The following is a 21048-nucleotide window of genomic DNA, read 5'->3' as shown; positions in this document are numbered from 1 at the left end:
AATAAATCCGTAAGTATGACAAGATGTGTTATGCACAAAAAATATTTGAGTAGGTTTTATACATATGACTCTTTTGTGATAATGCTGGCATCATATGTGAAGCAATTAATTTCATGCCCTATAACCACATACGACTTATCAAATAAATTGTGTTCAAGAATAAATGCTCAATTCATTTTAAGAGTTGGCACGGATTTGCAAAAACAAAATATATTTCATTGAACACAACAGAAATTACTTTTTTTCCAAGCTACAGTTGCAATAAAGAAATCAAATCCTATTTTCTACATGTGTGAATTCTCAAGTGAACTTTCTTCTTATGACTGTAGGTGAGTAATGAGAACTGCTTGCATACTAAAATGTTAGGTGCTAATGGTCTTATTTTATTTTATGCTTTTCTTTATTTTCTAAATTACCTTCATGGGGAGTGATTACTTAGGCAATCAATAAAATTCTCATTGTAGGTTGTTTTTAGAAATTGGTTGATATTTTTGGATTGCTTAAGTGGCTTGTTAATAGACATTCCTAGTATTCTGAAAAGTTTTAAATATTAGTTCTCATTTATATTATCGTCTGGATAAAATAAGGTAAGACAATTTTAAAATCAAAGAAAATTTGCACTTGAATGTGACAGAACAAAATTGTATCAGTTGTAGTAGAATACAGGTATTCAGTACAAAAGGCAGGATAACATTTCTGATAAAATAATCAAGTGATTTTTTTTACTCTATTAGAATGCCATCTCAAACAAAATTACACCATATGAAAACCTTTTACTTAATGTTCTGTTTAAATAATCTCTAACATTTTGTTTTTTTAAATTAGTTGATTAATTCTGACAGTTGCCTGCAACACAAACTTAAGTGAATATTGATTTTGATCAATTATATTTTCCTCTTTGATACATAGAAAATACTCCAAGATTCATCTACATAAATGTTTAACTTATGTAAGACAGTAGGAACAACAAGAAAATCATAGCTACTTGTATAAAAAATGCTCTTGTGTTTTTGAAAGTGGCTTTAGTTTAACTTTTTTTCTTAGCATTTCATTTACATACCTATCTAGTCACTTTTAGACCTTTATAACAAAATCTTAATGCCCATTCAACTACTTTTACAAAGTTAACATGCTCATAATTATATTTTCATTTGAATTAAGTTCTAGAGAAATTTGTTAGACTAAAATAAAACTGCAATAATAGAATTTGCTTTCAGGAGTTTCTCATTACTTCATTTTTAGCTCAAAGGCCACCATTATCTAGTTATGAGTGCAACTCTGCATTTCTCTGCACAACTACTGACATTAATGGAAATTTAAGATAGAAGCAGATGTAGGAAAACCAGGTTAAAGCCTAAAAGAAACTACATGTACATTAATGACTGGGATGAATAAGAATGTCCATCTCTGGTTATTTCAGAGTAATGTCCTGATTAAATTATCGACTGAATACTCTGACAGATTCTCTTCAGAACATTTTCAATAATAAGGATTTCTGTGGCAAATCCCTATTCTAGAGATGGTAATTTAGCTTTGTACAGTTCTTTGTAAAAGGATTTTGTGTCTCTGCCAGACCAGTTCTCTTAAAATTGAAAACATTTAAATTGCATTTGAATAGAGATAAAGAACTAGCATATTTACTCATAAAATACAATGCTGTATATATTTTGAAGCATAAATTGAATGATATAGTATTTTATATAATTCTTCATATTCTTCATGCTAAGGTTTATTATGGGTCTCTTTTTTTTTTAGTAAAAAAATCAGGTATGGTCAATTGTTTCTGAACTAGATTTTGAAAAACTGGGTCATGTCTGACAAAATAGACATTTAAATTCAACCACATCAAAAGAACAAGTATTAAGATTTAGGTCTTAGACAAAAATCCTTTTTTTCTTTTGGTTTTAATATATCTGTGTTGATGTAGAATACTTTTAGGTACAGTTACATTTTTGTTTTAAAATGCAGATGCTAGCATAATACATGACATAGAAGATATGCTGTGTTACATAGTGGAATCTGGTAAAACTGCAATAATTCTTAAGAATTGATGCTAATTTCTTAAAACTCTTTAAAGGCAAGCTATGAAACATTTCAACTATACAGAAGCTACATAAATGTAATTGACATTCATTTATACACCACATAAACAATTATTAAATTTTTGCCATATTTATATCATATACTCTTTTAAATGGAAAATAAGTATAGATATTGCTATGGCTATTTTGTAATCCTTTGTACTCCTATGTTTCCAGAGATGGCTAACATCTTGAAGTTGATATAAATAATTCCCATGCATGCTTTCATATCTTAAATATATATGTATGGTTCTCTTATTTATAAAATTAAAGTTTTATACTTAAGAAATTAATATATCATTTTTCATTTTAAAAATTTTATGAGAACTAACTGAATAGCAGTACAATTAAAATCGACTGTGCTGCTGCTGAGACTTCAATCTTTAAAATTGATTGGGGGGAATAAAAAGCCCTTTATGTAAGAGTTGTTATGAAGTGTTCCATTTTTTTCCCCTGACCTTTGTTTCCCACTTGTATAATCATTTATACTGAAATTCATTAGTCGGTTCCTGAGAAAAAGTACTAAAGGCTATATACGTAGCCATGGGTTAATTGGATAACTGTGGTGATTTGAAAGCGTGTACATGCTGACTTTGCAATTATTAATAATACATGAAGCTTACTACAGATAACCCCTACCTTGCTATGGGAATCAAATGAGAATAGAGGCTACATTCCCTGAATCTGACAGTGTGTCAAATCTAGAAAATTACTTTAATTTCTCTCTGACTCAGTTTCCCCATGGGCAAAATGGAAATAATAAAACCCACCTTGCCAAGCTGTTAGAAGGATTACACAAGATGATACCAAATAGCCAGTGTTACATGACTATTAGGTGTAAATTAGTCCAGTGAATGTGAACTGGGTACATATTAAGCTCTCTGAAATAATAAAATTACTACTTCACATTGACTAACTACAAATTCTCAAAGAATTTTCATTTTTATATTGCCTCTTGATAATTTGAGTGAGTGAAATATGATTGCTTCTTCGGTGAGCTATTTTAACGTATATGATACTATGAGTTTTTGGGGTTTTTTTTAGGTCTATTTTTTCTTCTCCTTCCAGTGATTTTATAAGCACCCAATTTACTGTATCAACTCCTTTCTTTTAAAATTTGTTTTAAACTGATACATAAAAGCATTGTCTTACATATCAATGGGACACCAGGAATCTTTCCAGTACATTTAAACCTCATACAGCAAATCAGGTTTACCAGAGGGATCTCCTTCAGCTGATCACATATTGTCATGGTAAAGACATTCAGAATCCCTTTTTCCAGCTTTTTGAAATACAGAGTCTGTAACTGATATCTAGTCTTTCTCTTATAGAAATGTCTGGAGTAATTTTTGGTTCCTTCAACTCTACCTTCTCTGATAAAAGGTTTTGGGAACAGGAGCCCAACATGCAGCAGATGGTAGTTGTTCGTTGGTCACTGAACCTCAAGGAAGAGAACCTGGGATTAGTCATCTCACCTGCTTGATTTGAAGAGAGTGAAATCTGAATGCAAATTTGATAATGAGGCCCTGGAAGTGCCATGACAGTGCTCTGATATATCATCTGACCTTGTCTGTAATGAAGTGTCAATGGAGTCAAAAGCTAAGCAGACTCCTTGGTTCCTGCAACAGGCTATTTTGACACAAACAAGGCAAGCAAATTGTATGGGAATGGATTACCTGCTTCTGATGGTTTTAAATTATTTACAGAATTGATTCATCATCTAGGTTTTAAATTTTTGGCCAGGCATGATCAGGGGCACAGAGAACCTCTTTTGTCTTATAGCCAGGGCCAAAGCAGCTGAAAATCTGACTCAGCACTGCTATTGGGTCTGCTGGATTATAATATAAAATAACTTTACAGCTGGACCAGGTCTCTTATATGAAAGTTTAGAGCACTGAATGGGGGAACATGCAGGACTCTGAAAACTGAAAAGGAATCTTGCTAGTGAGATCAGATAAATTAGGACAACCATTTCCTCTGCATCCCCATTCTCACTGATTCTCCCTTGACAGAAGGAAGAGTCCGTTCTTCCCCCGGTATGGAACTAAACTAGCTTTGCCTGAATACCTGGGGAAAGTCATCATTTTAAAAAATAGCTATCTACTCCAGAGCACCTCATTACCTCTAGAGCAAAGATCAGATTCAATCCCCAACATGTCACAGCAGTGACACCCAACCTGAGAAGTCTTCCTAGATTTTGCTAATTTATATCAACAATATCAGAAACTTGGAGAATATCAACTGTATATTATTGTAAATATACTATACCAGAAAAGAAGGAAAATGTTTTTTACGTGACTAAATTTATTTAACAGAGACTCGAATGTGATGGCTAGTTAGAACAGTGGGAAATGGTTCTAGCTATGTGCTTTGTATCTACTGAAACTTAGACTCGGGAGATGTTTTTAGTAAATAAAGTTTAGATGCCAGAAATTGTTCGGCATAACAAAAAGGGAAGAATTCATGTGGTTATTAAGTACCTGACATATGGTAATTTCAAATCGAGACCATTTTAAGTGTAAAATAATGCAAGAAGAGAGAGTAAAGTATCGCAATGATACCTTTTGTTATTGATTACATGTTGTAATAATAATATCTTGGATAAATTGGGTTTAACAAATAAAAGTTTTGAGAACAACTTTACTTCATTCTTTTTACTTTGTCTTAAAATAGGTCCTCTAAAAATTTAAAATTACACATGTGGCTTTCATCTGTGGCATTACATTTCTACTGGGCAGGGCTGATATAGAAGGATGGAAACACTTGAGTGCATGTATCATCCACGATGTTTTTAACCCACCCTCCAACTCTGTCTCCTGAAGGAGTCCAGAAAACATTCCCTTCAAAAAGTCATTTGGGACCACGTATACCCCGACAAGTGTCTCTGTAACTTCAGAAATCTCTGTAATGTTTGTTTTCCATAAGCATGAAGTTAGGAACCTCTGTCCCTAAGATTAGTCCCTGATTTCATTGTGAGTCATAGGTCATGGAGTGGTCACTGGAGTGGTCAAGGCCAAATTGAAGCATTTATTTCAAGGACAAAGTGACCATGGTTTTTATAATATTTAATAGACTCCCAAATATATTTTGTGTGAGTAAATGATCATGAATACCTATGAGGGAAATAGCTCTGACTTTCCATGATCCAATAAAATCTTAAATAAAAAAATAAACTCGTGGGATGCTCAGACATGAGTTATGTATTGGAAGTCACAGTCCTTCACCTGACTGCCAGCTGATGAGCCCTTCTCAATGCACAGACATGGAGAAGACTATAGCTGGAAGTGTGGTTCCCTTTCAGGAATTTTCTTTCTAGGCCTTGCTAAAGGAATCTAATTGATCAGGATATCCCATTTGAAGAAAGGGAAAGAGACTATTGATATTGTCAATACCTAGACATCTAGAACACTACTGTGTTCCTTCAGGGGAACATAGAGTTTTGTGTAAGAACATCTGCCACTGTTCCTGAAAATCCATCTTGTGACCCTCTTGCCAATTCTTGAACACCTACACCTTGAATCAACAATTAGTACAGCACATTGTTCACTGCCCCACTTTTTGTGATAGGAAGTCTTTAGAATTTCTACATGAAATAAAACTAAAATAATGTATCATATTTCTGTGAAAATATGAGCCAATTATCAGATATACAATGTGAATTTATTCTTAGCTTATTAAACTTACCTGTTGGTCTTTTAGGAGAGAAGAGATAGATTGCAAAGAATGACAATAATCACTGCTTACAAAATCATTTGGGAATTTAAACATTAAACATTCTTTCAGATATTATTTCTTCTATGAGAAGATCAACAGAGATACTGGCATATTAAATGTAGCTGCTATTCTGGCAAATGCACCTTCTCTCAACAGAAATGAACAGCTGGGTACAGTGGTTCAGGAGGCTGAAGCAGGAGATTGCAAGTTCAAGGCCAGGACCTTAAGCAACTTAGTGATACCTTGTTGCAAAATAAAAAACAAAATGGGCTGGTAATTTAGCTCAGTGTTTAAGTGCCCCTTCATTAAATCTCTATTACCCCTCCCCATTCCACCACCACCACCACTACTAATACTAACAATAATATTGAGTAAATGAATAATACTAGAACTATTTTTCTTTCACAATTGTAACTCATACTTACTCTCTGACCAAGGGGCTATGCAAGCTCTCGTCCCTTCTTTATTCCTCTGAGATTCCCATCATCTGCCTATCCTAAGCTATTATCCTATGTGGATAAAATCATGCTCACGGATCTTGGTGAGCAGTAAGTGGCTTTTGAAGGCATAAGTGTTTCAAAAAATAAGGGATAAATCCCACAAAATTTAGAATATCTCTGAATTTTGAGGAATCTAGTCATGTCAAGATATTTTCTTCTGTGTGAAAGATAGTGGCTCCTCCTTGACCCACATTTTTCAGTAAATATATTCATTATTAATTACCTTTGGATTTTGTAGGAATATAAACCTCATTAGATGAGTTCTTCCTTTCTTTACTGACTGTAATGCTGTCATTTTTTAGTGTGACCCAGAGTGAGAGAAGGCTGTCTTAATATTGTAGTCTGTAGCACAGAGGAGCTCTGCTATTTAGGCAGTATCCTTCAGGAAACTGAATTGCCCCATGCTGGGCTATGGTATCATGCTTCTGACAAGTTGTGATAGGAGAACTGCTGCATAGATCCCTAATCGTTTTTTAAAAAAGCAATGGCCTCTTTACAAAATTGTTTTCTTTTGAAATTCTGCTCTTTTTGCAACTTGGGACTAGAAATAATTGAAGCTCATATCAAAGAAATCTTAATTCTCCCCAAGACATGTAAACATCATTAATTGGGAAATGTTTGACCCTTTAAGTTAAAGTTAGGTATGCACAGAAGCATGACAGTCTTAATTAGAATTTGTATAGGCAAAATAAGATCAGGCTCAAATGACAAAAATGTCATAAGAAGGTCAATGGAAAAAGTAAATCCTTACTATGGGAAGAACTCTGAGTGGTACAACTGGTTATCTGCTTCACCTGGAAGGATCTATATTGATTTAGGAATAGTGGCTAAAGGGCTGGAAAGGTATTCAGGGTGTGGGAAAGAGACTTCAAAGAATTCATGAAAAGAAAATCTGGACAAGAGGTACAAGATGAACCCTTTGAGATAATTTCAAAATATAAGTGTATTAGTGTCATGTGTTAACACACAGGAACTTACATTGTAGAATTTTACAAAAGAGATGGCAATAATGACTTAGACATCATTCAGTTTCTTCCTTCACCATCCCCTGCTTATGTAACTCGATCACAAGTGCTGTGTTCTTGGTAGTAGGGATGTAGATTATGTGTTGGATTAATGACATAGTAATAGCTTTAAAATACCTGAATGGCTACCCATGCTATTGAGAATCGAGTCTAACCATAACACATAGCACATGGTATTCCTCCAGTCACCTTGGATAATTACATGGAACTCTTTCATCTTGGTGGAGGGAGAAGAGATTTCTGTGCTCATGAGAACAGATGTTCTGTGAATGAATGTTCTTTCCTTTCCCACCTTACTTTTGCAACACCCTACCATCTGTGCATTTGTTAAGTACCCCATTGAATATCAGGTTGTCATGCACAGCATTGTTTCTGGACCAATTATTTTTTTTTCAGCAAGTAATGGAAGTAAAAGACTTAATATAGGCTGCTGTGGAATGACCAACTGAATAGTCAGTGTATTCAGTTATGCCACTGTCTAGGTGTCGTAAGGCTAAGTTAATGTTCTGAGTCAATGACAAACATCTGGTATTATACATTGTTAGTCTTGTAGTGATTTATGCTGTTCACCAAATATTTCTAATTCTCCCTCCTCCAAGAGCCTTAGTACTTCCTCACTCTGTTGAAGTTAGGAATGTCTATACAACTTTATAGATAAAAGAACAGAAGTTACTTATGTGCAGAAGTCTTTAAAGCAGATTTATGACTATTTCTCTTGCTGCTGTAATCATGGAAGACTGTGGCAAGAATGTGTACCTCTTAGCTTCAGGAGTCTGAGTGACTCAGAAAATAAAAAGAACTATGAATATAAAGTGTCCCTGGGTTCAATCCTCAGTACCAAAAGTAAAACAATAAAACAAACAAACAAATAAATAAATAAAAATTAGAGATTAAAAAGGTTTAGTCAATTCTCTTTTAGGTTTCAAGAAAAATCAGTGTTCTGCCAAATATTAGTTTTTTTATGAACTGGAAAACTAAAATAAAAAAGGAAGAGGACAGTTCGTATCAGACTATATAAGAATCTAAAGAAATGCAGAGACTAGACATTACCCATGGCTGTGTACTGACTGGAAGGTTAGCAACACTGCTGATACTTGCTGTTTAGCAGCCTTTAAGCCTGGTATGTCTCTCTAGGTGAGAGGAAGTCATTTCCAAAGCCAGGCCTCTGCAGTCAAAATGAAGAATATTTCAGCTAAAATATTAATATCCTTGCCTAAATTTTTGGGTAAATAAAGATTCTTACTGAATTATCCAAAAACATGGCCAAGTATTTGACTGTAGTTGCTATAATGCAAGCATTGTTTTTTTCTTTAACATTTCTTAACAAACCTTTTAATCTGAATTCCGTATCTATATAGGTATTGTATCTCAAGTTTATTAGCATAATGAATGCCTGAATACTTTGTTTCTGAAGATGTTTACTTACCTACATATTCCTAAAATTTGTAACTTTTGGATATATTTCAAAAATTGAAAGTAGTCTTTCAAAAGTTCAAATAAAACTATTCATCATTAGTAATTATGCACAGTTTTCCTATCAAAATCAAGATTTTGCCATTTTATTTAAGCTCAGACTCTGTGCTTATCCTTCTCCCTGCTACAGAATTACAAAATGTTCAACTGCCAAGTTTTCAACACTGAAAATATTATTCAGTGCTAGTTATAAATTTATAAATATAAACATATATATGTTTATTTGTTTACCTCTGGTTTGAAATGATTTTAATCTCCAAAATGATCAGGAAAAACTAGACTTACAACTAATGTTAATGAATGTGAGAACAATACATAATTTACTTTAAAATTAAGAAGTAATTGTGATAAACTGCTTTAGACTGTGCTTCATAGAACACTATTGCTTTTGGAGTTTAATTTACTTGTTTTTGCAGTGCTATGGATGGAACCCAGGGCCTCAGGCATGCTAGGCAAGTGCTGTATCACTGAGCCACATCGCAAGCCCTTTAGCTTCTCATGCTAAGTTAGTTGCAGTGTCTGTGTCCTGTGTCTTGCAGGCTTCAGGAAGACAGGCATGTCTAATAACTGTGGTCAGTTATTCTGAAAATGAAACCATTTTCCTTTTTCTGTTAATTGAAGGGAAAAGACTTCTGAAGTATGAGACATGAACTTAACCCTTGATCTTATTCTTTGTCTCACTTGCCCACTATCATATTTTCAGAGAATTGACAGAACTGCTTAATAATTGAGGTCATCCCCCCAAAATCACAAATTTGAAAGCATTATAACTGTGGAAAAAAAAAGTTTCTTTCCCTGCACTATCGGAAGACTAATCCAAGAGGTTAAATTTATACAAGATGGTGATTTTATTCCTGTTATGTATCTAGAGCAAACAGAGATGGTTTGATTTTTCATCATTTAAGGAATATTTATTAATTTTCTATTATAAATTAATGATCCACAAGCATGGATAGAGCAAGCTAATGATAAAGCCACCAGATTTGATTAACCAAAAAAGACCAAGGTTTTGATCTTAAAAGATTTTATGTTATTTGTCTCCACGTGCCTAGAATAATTATCAACTCAGAATTGTTAAGTACTTAATATGTGAAATTTTAAGTATATGAATAAAATAACTATCCATATATTTTATAATGAGTAGGAGAGGGGTTTTATATGAACTTGTAAACTAGTACAGTATTTTCTAGAGCCAAATAAAATGTATTTAAAATATAAAAACATTAAAATATACTGATTATTTTATTTTATTCTGTAATTTATTTTCCTGTTCTAATTTTTTCCATTTTGTGAGATATTTTAAGTAAAAAAATGACATTAAAATTTGGATCTGGGATACCTGATTCTAATTATTATTATTTATTTTTTGCTAAATGTCTTAATTAAATTGTGATAACTTTAAAGGTCTCAGTTTCCTCACCTTAAAATCATGAATTTTGAGGAGATTTATAATACTTTATCCACATATTAGAAGTTGCAGAGGAATAGTAGAAAAGCAGTTGAGTCAGGAAAATTAACTTAAAATCTGTATTTATGGGAAACTCATGAAGGCTCTTTGGACATCATAGTTTAAGAAAGACCTCTCAAAAGTTTAACATATGATAAATACAAAAAATTGCTAAAACTACTGGTGGACAATAAATATAAAGAATATTTCTTTGAAAACTGGAAAAAAATATAAATTTGGGGGGGGAAGAGAAGAGACTTAATGGATTAAACTATTTTTCTTTTTCTTTTTTTCTTTTTTGGTAGTGGGGATTGAACCTTGGGCCTTGCACATGTAAGTCAATTGTTTTAGCACTGAACTACCTCCTCAGCCTTAAAAGATTAATCTAACAGCTCCACTGTCTGGCTAACAGCCATTATAAAGGGGAACAGAACATATAAACATTTTAAAAGTTATAAAGCTAATTTGAGAAAACTTCCCATAACTGAAGTAAATAGTGTTCCATGAAGCAGCCCATCTAGGGCCCAGAATAACCAAAGAAAACAAATAAAAAAACAAAACAAACAAACAAACAAAAACCAAAAAACAAACAAACTTGGGCAAACCATCCATCACAGAGTACATCCTTGTAAAACTCCTTTGCTTTTGATGTTTTCAAAATGTTACCAGGATGTACTCTTTGGAGAGTAGGCTTCTGTTAATAAAGGGAAAACTAGGAAGGAAGAAAAAATGAGATGCAGGAAATAGATCCAATATAAAAGAGTAACATAAGGAATCTCAGGTCTAAAGAGAAGCCAGTCAGTTTGGAATAAAACTGTGGCTGGTTTTATGAAGATGTCAGAGAAAAATCTCAGATTAATGTTACATGGGATAAGAGAAAAAATTTAGTAAGTTTAAAAATTGCAATTATGAATTCCATTAAGAATGTAGGGAAACAGAAAGCATCAATGCAATCATCACTTAATAGTTACTCATTAAGTTCCAAAATATGGTTTTGGGATTGTGATTTGTGTTCATATGGGAAAACATAATAATTTGCCAAGGATACATATTTTTTTTCCTTTACAAGATGATAATGTTTTTTCTTCTAAACAGAATTATGAGCAAACTCTATGTGGAGGTAATGTTGGTGGCTTGGAAGCCTGCAACAGTCCCATTTGAAATTACTGACATTCTGAGGCTAGATTTTACTTGAAGTGATAATGACATAACTGATAATTTTTAGTTTGAAGATTTAAAAATGTGCATTTAGCTTTTCTTACAACATGCTTCTGTAAGTGCAGGAAGTTAATCAGTAAAACAGACCTATGGAGATGGGGGACATTATCTTAGTTTCAGTATGTTGAAATGAGGACAGAGAATATAATTGGGACATCACAAATCAAATTTACACACATGTTTTGATATGGAGAAAAATGGATAAGTTAGATTTCTTTCCTAATTACTGCTCTCTAAAAAGATTGAGACTGTTCCTAGGATATTATTATCTCCTACTTATTCTCTGAATGTTTCCTTACCGATAAACTTGTGTGATTGACTAAAAATTTCACATGTATATGTAAATCTCACATGGATTATGTGTGTATTTCAGAAATTTATTCTTAGATATTTTAATTATTTTTTCATATCTGTAAAAAATATATATGAACTTCCAGTAGTCAATAAACAATGTGCTCTTTTCAGAGATTCATTTAAAAAATCATTGATTATCACATATTCAACCTCTTTGGGCTGTGTGTCTGACCTCATAAAGTGCTGATTTGAAACCCCATCTTACTTGTTCCTGTGACAAAGGCTATATTCTGTGAACTGTTAAATAACCCCCAATATTTATGCCATGCTTGGTTAAACAGGAAATGGGCTATTTCATGATAAATAATGCACAAGTCCCCTTTAATAACACACCACAGTGCCACCTTAGAAATCACTTTGCATTTATTGATTAGTAAGAGTGAAAAATATTTTAAACCCTTATATGGCTTTATAGCATGGTATCTAGAGATAATAAAGAGAAAAAGAATCAATAAATGTCTCTTCCTTGAAATTCCATATTACCATCTTTTCTTAAGTGTCTCAGTTAAATCATTTGTGCAATTTAGATAAGCCTGGTATATTGTATAAGCAGCAACTATTATGAGATATTATCATTTGTCAACTAGATCATTAATAAAAACATAAATGCATGTGTATGACATGGATTCTAGGATGGGTCAATTTGATAGTGATAGTCCCAAAAGGTTTCAGTATCAGAGCAGGTGTTATAGTGACAAATTAGCTTGCTGTGGAAATTATACACTTTTTAGGGTTTGAAAAAACAAAAAGAATGGAAATTTTAGCCACATATGATTTCATTTGGAGAGTTGTGTCATGCTCTCCCAAAAATGTTTTCCAGAATTGAGCAGATTCTTTTAAAAAATGTGTAAATAAGAATATATATTATGCACATATTTATATACACTTTTATACATGTAGTGATATAATGTTAGAGGAAGGGAGAAAATCCTCAGATGAAGTAAAGCAAGATGAACTAAGAAATAAACATCTGATATACAGTATGATTCATAGTCATTTTGAAATACTGTGCAGAACAACATAGACTCCACAAACAATACTTGATATACTCACTTGTTACCTTTCACAGAAATTTGTCTTTTAACTAATTCATATCAGTAACTTATTTGACCATGGCTTTGTGAATTTTTTTTATGTTACTCAATATATATGTCAAATTTCTTTCAAGTTTACCGAGGATTACTATAATCTAGGTGTGCTGATATATAGATGACTTACATTAAATATGTAGAAATGTTCCTGAACTTATATAGGCCATCTTGCTTCCCTCTGAACTGTATTTTCTCTAGCATATTCTATCAGCTCAATTATCTGAGAACCTAATAAAGGGAATCCACACACACACACACACACACACACACACACATCCCACATGCACAAATACACACAAAAGGAAAGGAAATCTGTAGGCTATTTCAAGTAATACTTTGAACTATTACTTCAACTTTGGAGCCAACTGAAAGCTTTATAATGGTTATCAAGGAGTCAAAATATCTTTCTACTTGGTTTTCTTATTGCCCATGGAAGTTTCAATTGGTTAAAAAATTCTCCATGTTCAAATAAAAGAGATAAAATGGAGTATTTAATTCACAGAGTAGAAAAAAAGGTTTCTGAAAAATCAAGAATTTGCTGAAACAAAATATCAGAGTAAACTTTTCTTAATACTAGATAATTAAAAATGGTCTCAGGAACAAGATTATTCAGACTATTTTCCAATCACTTTTCAATGAAGTAGATTGCTTTAATTAGTTCCCTTGTAGAATACAAAGATAACTTTATAAGTTTATTGCCTCACATTAATTAATCTAATGATATGTTTAATAGCAGAAATCTGAATACTGTTTAACCCAAGGGAGAAAAAATGAATAGAAATGAAAAAAAATTTAAAGACAACATTTGGTCTTTAATGCATTACTACTTAAGTTCTCTTAATTCAATGCTCCAACATGACTTATGCTTTGGTTGTATATAATTTTCAGAAAATCTACAAAAGACAAAAACAAACCCCATGAGTGTCTCTAAACAATGCAGTTTGTTAGAGAGGGTGAGCACAGGAAACAGAACCAACATGCATTGGCAAATGAGGATACCCTAGGAAAAAACAATACCTTGGAGTCCTCCTTTTGTAAACATGAACTTCTTTGGTACAAATGGTCTTAAGGATGATATTAACTTTTTCTAGCTAAGTTTCTGGAAAAGTATCATATAACTTGCTCATCATCTCATTCCAATAAACTTTGATTTGAAAGATGAGTGAAAATTGAGAATGGGCTATGTACAGAAGTTTAGAAATATAATAAATATTAAAGTTGTTTATCAAGGTAGTATTAATTGTAGTACTTATTCCTGGTGTTTAAAACTCAAATTTGGAGAAAAATTGAAGAGTAATATTTCTGTGAAAACAGTAAGGATGCTTCTAGAGTGAAGTATTAGCTAATTATTTTATACCAAAGTGAAATGTGTCCACTGTTTGTACAATTGTAATGACAGGGAAGAGGTTTCCATTATGTGTCACTCCAATTACCCCATCTCACACACACGCATAACCTATCCATATCCTACAACATGGCAAAATCTATGGACAACGGTGTTAACAAGGACTAATGAAAAGGTCATAATAAATAGATGCTATTACACAAGCCCACTATCACATCATGATCTGATTCAATGGATTTTAAGTGCTGTCTTTTATTCTTTATCCTTACCTAAAGTTTTAATTAAATTAACTCTGAGTTAGATGTGTAACCTCTGCAAATGTATTTAGAACTAGACTTAGAAATTCTGCAGGAAACATTGACAAATTCCAGGCAGATCATTCTTAGACATTTATATATAAATCATTTCCAAGGCATTCAATGAATTTGTTACTTTGATGCTAGTATACACATGCATCTTCTTCAGAAGTGGTTGATGGATAACAATGAGTCATGCAAACAATATCCTGAGATATAAGCTGGTAATTATAAATTGCATCATTCTTATTAAAAAAAGTTTACTTTCTGTTGCTTGTAAGTCTACAAGTATAACAGAAAAAAAATGAAGATAATTTTAAAACCAATTACTTGAAGCTAGTCTTTTATTTCTTTCTGATAGCAGTTTAGTCAAAATATTAAATCTCTAAAAAATTATCCTTCTAAATACGTAATTAATATTAAGGTTTCAGGTTGATAAACTTCCTTTTAGATTCAAAATAGACAAACAATGCAAACTATCCTTCTAAAATAGGTAATTAATATCAAAGTTTCAGATTGATAAACTTCCTTTTAGATTCAAAATAGGCAAACAATGCAGTTTTCCTGTTAAATTTCTGTTCCCCAAAGTATTTACTTTTCAAATAAGAACTCCCAGCTATAGAAAGAAGTCTGGAAAACGAGGAAAAGAAGTTGTGGTTGTTAGCTGGAAAGAGGGAAGGATTAATTTTACACAGGTGGTTGATGATTGATGGAGGTGGAGGCATTTCAGAAGGAAGTTAGTAATGGGGAAAGAGACACTCTACCTGTGTAGCCCAGCGAATTGTCATCGTTATCAGAGGTGGGGATTGGCGTCCCGTGGTCGTTCCCCCTCTCTAGGTCTTCAGGGTCTGTCGGAAACAACACCAGAGCTGCTGATGGGGTCACAGTAGTAACAGTAGTTGCCATTTCGATCACAGCATGTCCAGACACAAGTAAATCCACATGTGACAGAAAAACACACAAGGACAACACACAGCACACTTCATCCTTGCCCCTCCTGCGGCACACTAAGCCCTGCGAAGGTCTCAGTATCATGGTTTACAGTTTCTACTTCTTCCCCTTAATTTCCCTAATTCTCTGCTCTGCCTGCACCTTTGCTGCACTTCAAAGCAGGCAAAGGGCCCGACTGCCCTCTGTGAGGCCGCCAGCAGGACTGAGCGAGCATATGGAGGAGGGAGAGGGCAGGGTGGCTGAATGCTAGCATTGCTAATTTTCTACCTTATTGTTAATCAAAGCTATTGACTGTGATCACTCCCCATCATCGCTTCATCTCCTGGCAATTACAGACTCCAGGGACTGTACCTCATATGAGAGGGGGAGAGAGGGGGGAAAAATAGGGTCTTCTCAAGGAAGGGGGAGGATGGTAAAAATGTCCTACTTTTTTCTGAGAAACAGTGAAGAAAGTGATGCGACATCACATCTTTCAAACAGCAACTTCCCATCTAAAGGGCTGAAAAAAAATTGACTGAATTGAATGCAAGAATAAAACAGCATCTCACTTAGGATATTGTGCTTTGAATATTTAAAAGCATTCCAAATTCCTTGAGATTCTAGGTTACAAGCTTCCACGTAGGCATTTTCCTTCATCTTATTTTTCTCAGATCAAAAATGCTTTTTGTTAAATATTTGAAGTTGCACATCTGTTTTCCTATGTAGGATTTTTGAGACGAGGCTAAGCGCAGCCCTCAAGTTCAATATAAGAAAGCTGAGGTGCAGCAGATGTGTGTTTACAGTAGCCCAGTGACCCCACTGCTAAATTTTGCTTGTGTTCAATCACTATATGTGTCATACCTATGTGTGTTAGATAAATATGAGTAGTATCTATGGCTCCACTGCTGATAAGCAGACCACAGACACAATAAAAACCAAGTGTGTACCTCCTAAATTGAATAACAGAAGAGTCATAGGTCACTCAAGTTGTAATGTTCTGCAGGCTTTTTATCACCTTAAACAGCCATCTACAGAGGCTTTCTCTGTCTGAGCAGGGAGGAAGCACAGCTGTTTACTGGAGAAGAAAGCTTGTCACTTATGAATGAGGCAGTGAGGACCTGCAGGTAATGCCCCTCTAGGAGCATCACAGGCATCATTAATTTTGTGTCTCTGCTTGTTTTTAGCTAGGTCGACACATTTTGTCTCAGACACTGTTATTCAGGAGTGATTTAGGAATTTTTAAAAGGACATTTAAACCTGAGTCTGTCTGTGTTTGTGAGGTTTGCATGTAGCATATGCATCTAATCTCTGTGTCCTCCCTCCTCCCTACCCCAAGTGTCATAATAAAACTGATGTGGATAAAGTGTGTGGGAGGGGAGGCCTGCGATCTGTGCAGACAAAAGGGGAAAAAATGCCCATCCTTGCTTTATTTATCCTTGCCTCTCCACTGATGGCTTTGTCATGTTTACCCTTAAAATCGACTTTGGAACTGGCAAGGCAGTGCAGGTGTCCACTCTCCAGCTAGCCTGATCACTTATCCTATGTAAGTTGCTTAGGTCAGAGTTTTAAGTTGTGTCCATTAGAGGGAGTGGGAAGCTGGCCTTTTTTGTGTAATTTGAGACATATTAGTTACCACAATGTTCAGCCACAAACTAAGAGACCTTGCTACTGAAACAAACCAAATAAAAGAGGTTGATAGACATAAACCGAAGTTACTTGTTTAAATATATTGAAAGGCAAAGGGGCAACTCTTGCTGCCTCACATGCTTGCTTTAAACAATGCAATGTATTTCATTTTATGGATTAATTATTTTTAGCACTAATGCAGATTTTCAAAGAATCCTGTTTTTCATTTATGAAGGTGTAGTTTATTTAATGTAGGCACACACATTTTTAATCACTCTGTTAAAAATGCCATGAAGATTCATCCAAATCCATATCATGAACTAAATTAGCTTGTTCACACAATATTATGAGATCTTGGGATGCAGTTTGAGACCCTTTTGTTATTGCACCTTTCCTGAAAATGAGGGTTTCATAATAAACCAACAGATACGAGGAAAGTGAGTTTACTGTCATTTGAAAAGAGATGCCTAAACTATTTAAATGAGAATTTTTCCACCTAACTCTAAGTGGTTTATAAATTTGCCCTCTTGTTTCCTCCCACCATCCTTCTGGCCCCCTTTTAGGCTCAGAAAAGAACACATTTTGCATTAATCAATGAATTTTACCATATCTATAAAACACATGCTGTCGACCTAGTCCTGCCTTTAATTAATGATATGGGAGACCTAAAGGAAACAAAAGGTACCATTTTTACTAACTTTACTAATTTTTTTTCCTTCTCCTAACTTCCTATCAAAAGACAATGATAACATGAAATAGCCACTTGAATACTGCCTGTGAACTGTAGGACTAATTCAGAGTCCAAAAGATATTTACTTAACATTTTTGTTAAATTGTATTGATTATGCAAACCATGGACTAGAAGATAATGAGGCAAGAGATTATTTTGTTTTCCCATATTTGAAGGAGGTCTGGTTGTACCCCACCCCTGAATTTAGGGTCATGGATGCCTGAATTGAAGTGATACAGCTGCAAATGATAAAAGCCATCATCCCATCTAGAAATGCTTTGGCACAATAGGTGCTGGGTTTTATGGCAATAGCATCACCATTAGATTCCCCAGAGTCAGATACTCTGTTTACTTCTCACTTCTACATCTATCCACCTAACACTGACCTAACATTATAAATGCATTCATGAAGAGAGAGCAAACCAGGAAATTTTACTTAAAGGATGGACTCGAAATCTGAATCAATTAAAAAATACAAAACTTGGATTTTCTGCACTGGTATCATACTCTGTGGGAAAAGAAATGGCTATAAGTGAACTGAACTGTTGTTATATTCGCTGTCTTCCCAGTATCCATAAAAACATACAAAGTATTTTTAAAATATAAAAGGGAAATTGTGAATCAATTCATAGACATGCAAGGTTGGAAATTCATCAGATGGAGACTCATATAACAATTTTCCACCAGATAGGCTCTTGCAGAACCATTTGGACTTTACTGCTTTTCAGAATTACCAACTTCAATTTTACAATTAAGTCCTGTTTTTATGTTTGGTTAAAAAAATCCATTTTTCTATTCTTTGACTCTAATTCTGACCTGTGGGGTCATATAGAACCAGTGATTCAACTAATGACTTGATTTTGTTCCCAACAAAATTCCTTAAATGCTTGTGTTTCTTTTATAAGACTCCTGATGTCTTCCTTTCTTTACAATGTGCTCTCTATAGTGTAGATATATCTTCATCTGGACTGACAGATTCAAGTTGTTTTTTTTCTTTTTTTAATAAGATGAAGCAACTTCCACATTGCTCAATTGGATGTTCTACCAACAGCTGATATTACTTCCACTGACAGTTCAAGTGTGTATGAGCTGCAAGAAATCTCACCTGTCCCAATATTGATGCTAAATGTGTCACTTCTCCTTCAATCTACGCCTTTTCTGTATTCCCTACTCAAGTTACATATTTTACATGGATAAGCAAAATATTTTTAATATTTTACAATTCAGTGAAAGATTAGTATCTGGAATGAAATTCAAACTTTGACTTATAGATTTATTGTTCATAAAGATTTTGTTATTTATTTATTTATTTTGGTGGGGGCTGTATACCATACTTAAACTAATGTTGTATCAGATTATATAAATATACACAAATATATTATATATGTCTATAAATATAATATATATAATTATATATACACACATATGTAGCTTTATAATATATTACTTACATCATATAAGTTATACAATATATACAGTCTACCAAAGATAAAGCAAAAATTACAAAAGGGAATGGAGACCTATCCCTGAATATTTCACCATGCCAAAGTATCAGTCCAGATATTATTTGCTAATGGCAAAGGAAAAAATATACTTTTGAAATGGAGGGATGATCAAACTTAGTATCATAATAGTGGGTAACAAGCCTGATATCTTCCTGAAAACAGCCTTCGTCCTCAATTCAATTGAGAATTAAGACCCAGCTTAAAGTTTATGAATAAAAATGCCCTTAGCTTTTAGAATACACATAGAGTATAATTAAGAGGTGAGATGCCATTATATTTTAACTTACCTTCAAATGATTAAGAAAAAATATCTTGCAAGAAGGAAGTAAAGCAAATATGGCATTGTATTAATGATGACCTTGTCTAATAGGAAAAGCACTCAAGTTTAAATGATGGTGCATGAAGACCGAGTGGTCCCACAATGTGCAGTAGAAAATTCTTACAGTGATGCTTCTCCTCTGGTGATATGGATAAAACAGCTAATATATATATTTTTTAATATTGCAAAGACTCATGCAAAATAGTCTTCAACATATATTTCTATAAATTGATCATTATACCATAGTGAACAGAGTTCTATTGTGGGAATATAGAGGCCTAAGAGAAAATCTGTGGTTTAAATTATGAGTCTTATGTATTTATTTTTTAAGTTTTAGTTGTAATTCACAGCTCCAAAACAGAAGGATATTCAAACTTGCCCTTCCTTTCTGTCATATTCAGTTATACATTAAACATGAAAGTCTTTCTTTTGCCCTACTATAAAGTGTCAAGCTGGTTTCTTTATAGATTTGCATTATCACTGTGCAAAGCTTTGGCATTAATTGACATTTTGAAGATGACCATTAATAAAAGATTAGGGAAAAGCAAATGAATATAAACTACTATCAATATGAGAATTGTGTTCTACAAATTGGATCAATTCTCATTGATTCCTTCCTACTAATCAAGAGGAATGCAGGGAATGAGTCCTTTAAATGGGGGTACTGAGAGCATTTAATTAGAAACCTAGGCAGTGAATTATGAAATTAAGTGCAAAAAATTATGTGAGGTTGAAATATGCATTAGAATTCTATAAGAGCAAATTAAAATTAAATACAAACTTTTGCTCTGGTCAAAAGAATTATTGACTGTACATTATTATTTGCCCGATTCTTTTGAAGTAAAACTAAGGGAAGATATTTGACTTATGTTAAAGAAACAGAAAGAAAAAAAATAATAGTTGCTTGTAGTACTTAATTTTAAAAATTCTAAGAATGAAGCAATTTTAAAAATTCACTAATACTACAGATACTTTTGCTGAAATATACATACTATAGAACACTAAATAAAATATGTATCAAGATAAAATATTGTGCTACAAAGTATCAAAGAAACTATTTCATTAAAGAGGAATTACTGTAACAGAAAATGTGTTACAACCAGCTCTAATTTTACCATTATTTTTCAAAAATTGAAGAACCTTGGTTATAATGATCCACATGGATAATGATTGTTAGAAAAATGTGTTTAGATCAAATAAAACAGAGTGTAAAAATTGATGTAAAATATGGGTCTAAATAAAATTAGGGACCAATTTTTCTTTCAAAAATTGAAAATTTCATCTTTTAATATGATAGAGGAGGAAAAAAAAGTCTGAGAAGTTTTGTTGTAAAATAATCTTCATGATAGAGTAGCCCATTTCAAACTATGATTTGAGATACCAATTTCGTATTA

At 33.3% G+C, this 21048-nt stretch overlaps 1 protein-coding gene across 6 annotated transcripts in view; it reads right to left on the bottom strand.

Annotated features, from left to right (window-relative positions):
* Robo1 (roundabout guidance receptor 1) overlaps positions 1–21048 on the bottom strand; it is a 1016703-nt gene that overhangs the window by 464806 nt on the left and 530849 nt on the right. For 2 of the 6 annotated variants that reach the window (XM_078044437.1, XM_078044436.1), the window contains one exon: positions 15309–15392. The exons of 1 other annotated variant lie outside the window; for it this stretch is intronic. In XM_078044437.1, coding sequence (XP_077900563.1) covers positions 15309–15392 — 84 coding nt within the window. Of the gene's footprint in view, positions 1–15308; positions 15561–21048 lie in introns of those variants that run through there. 3 more of the 6 variants (XM_078044440.1, XM_078044434.1, XM_078044439.1) reach the window with 3 other exon arrangements.

The sequence above is a fragment of the Ictidomys tridecemlineatus genome, chromosome 3, assembly GCF_052094955.1.
Source record: "Ictidomys tridecemlineatus isolate mIctTri1 chromosome 3, mIctTri1.hap1, whole genome shotgun sequence".
Lineage (NCBI taxonomy): Eukaryota > Metazoa > Chordata > Mammalia > Rodentia > Sciuridae > Ictidomys > Ictidomys tridecemlineatus.
This window is presented reverse-complemented; position numbering and strand designations above follow the sequence as displayed.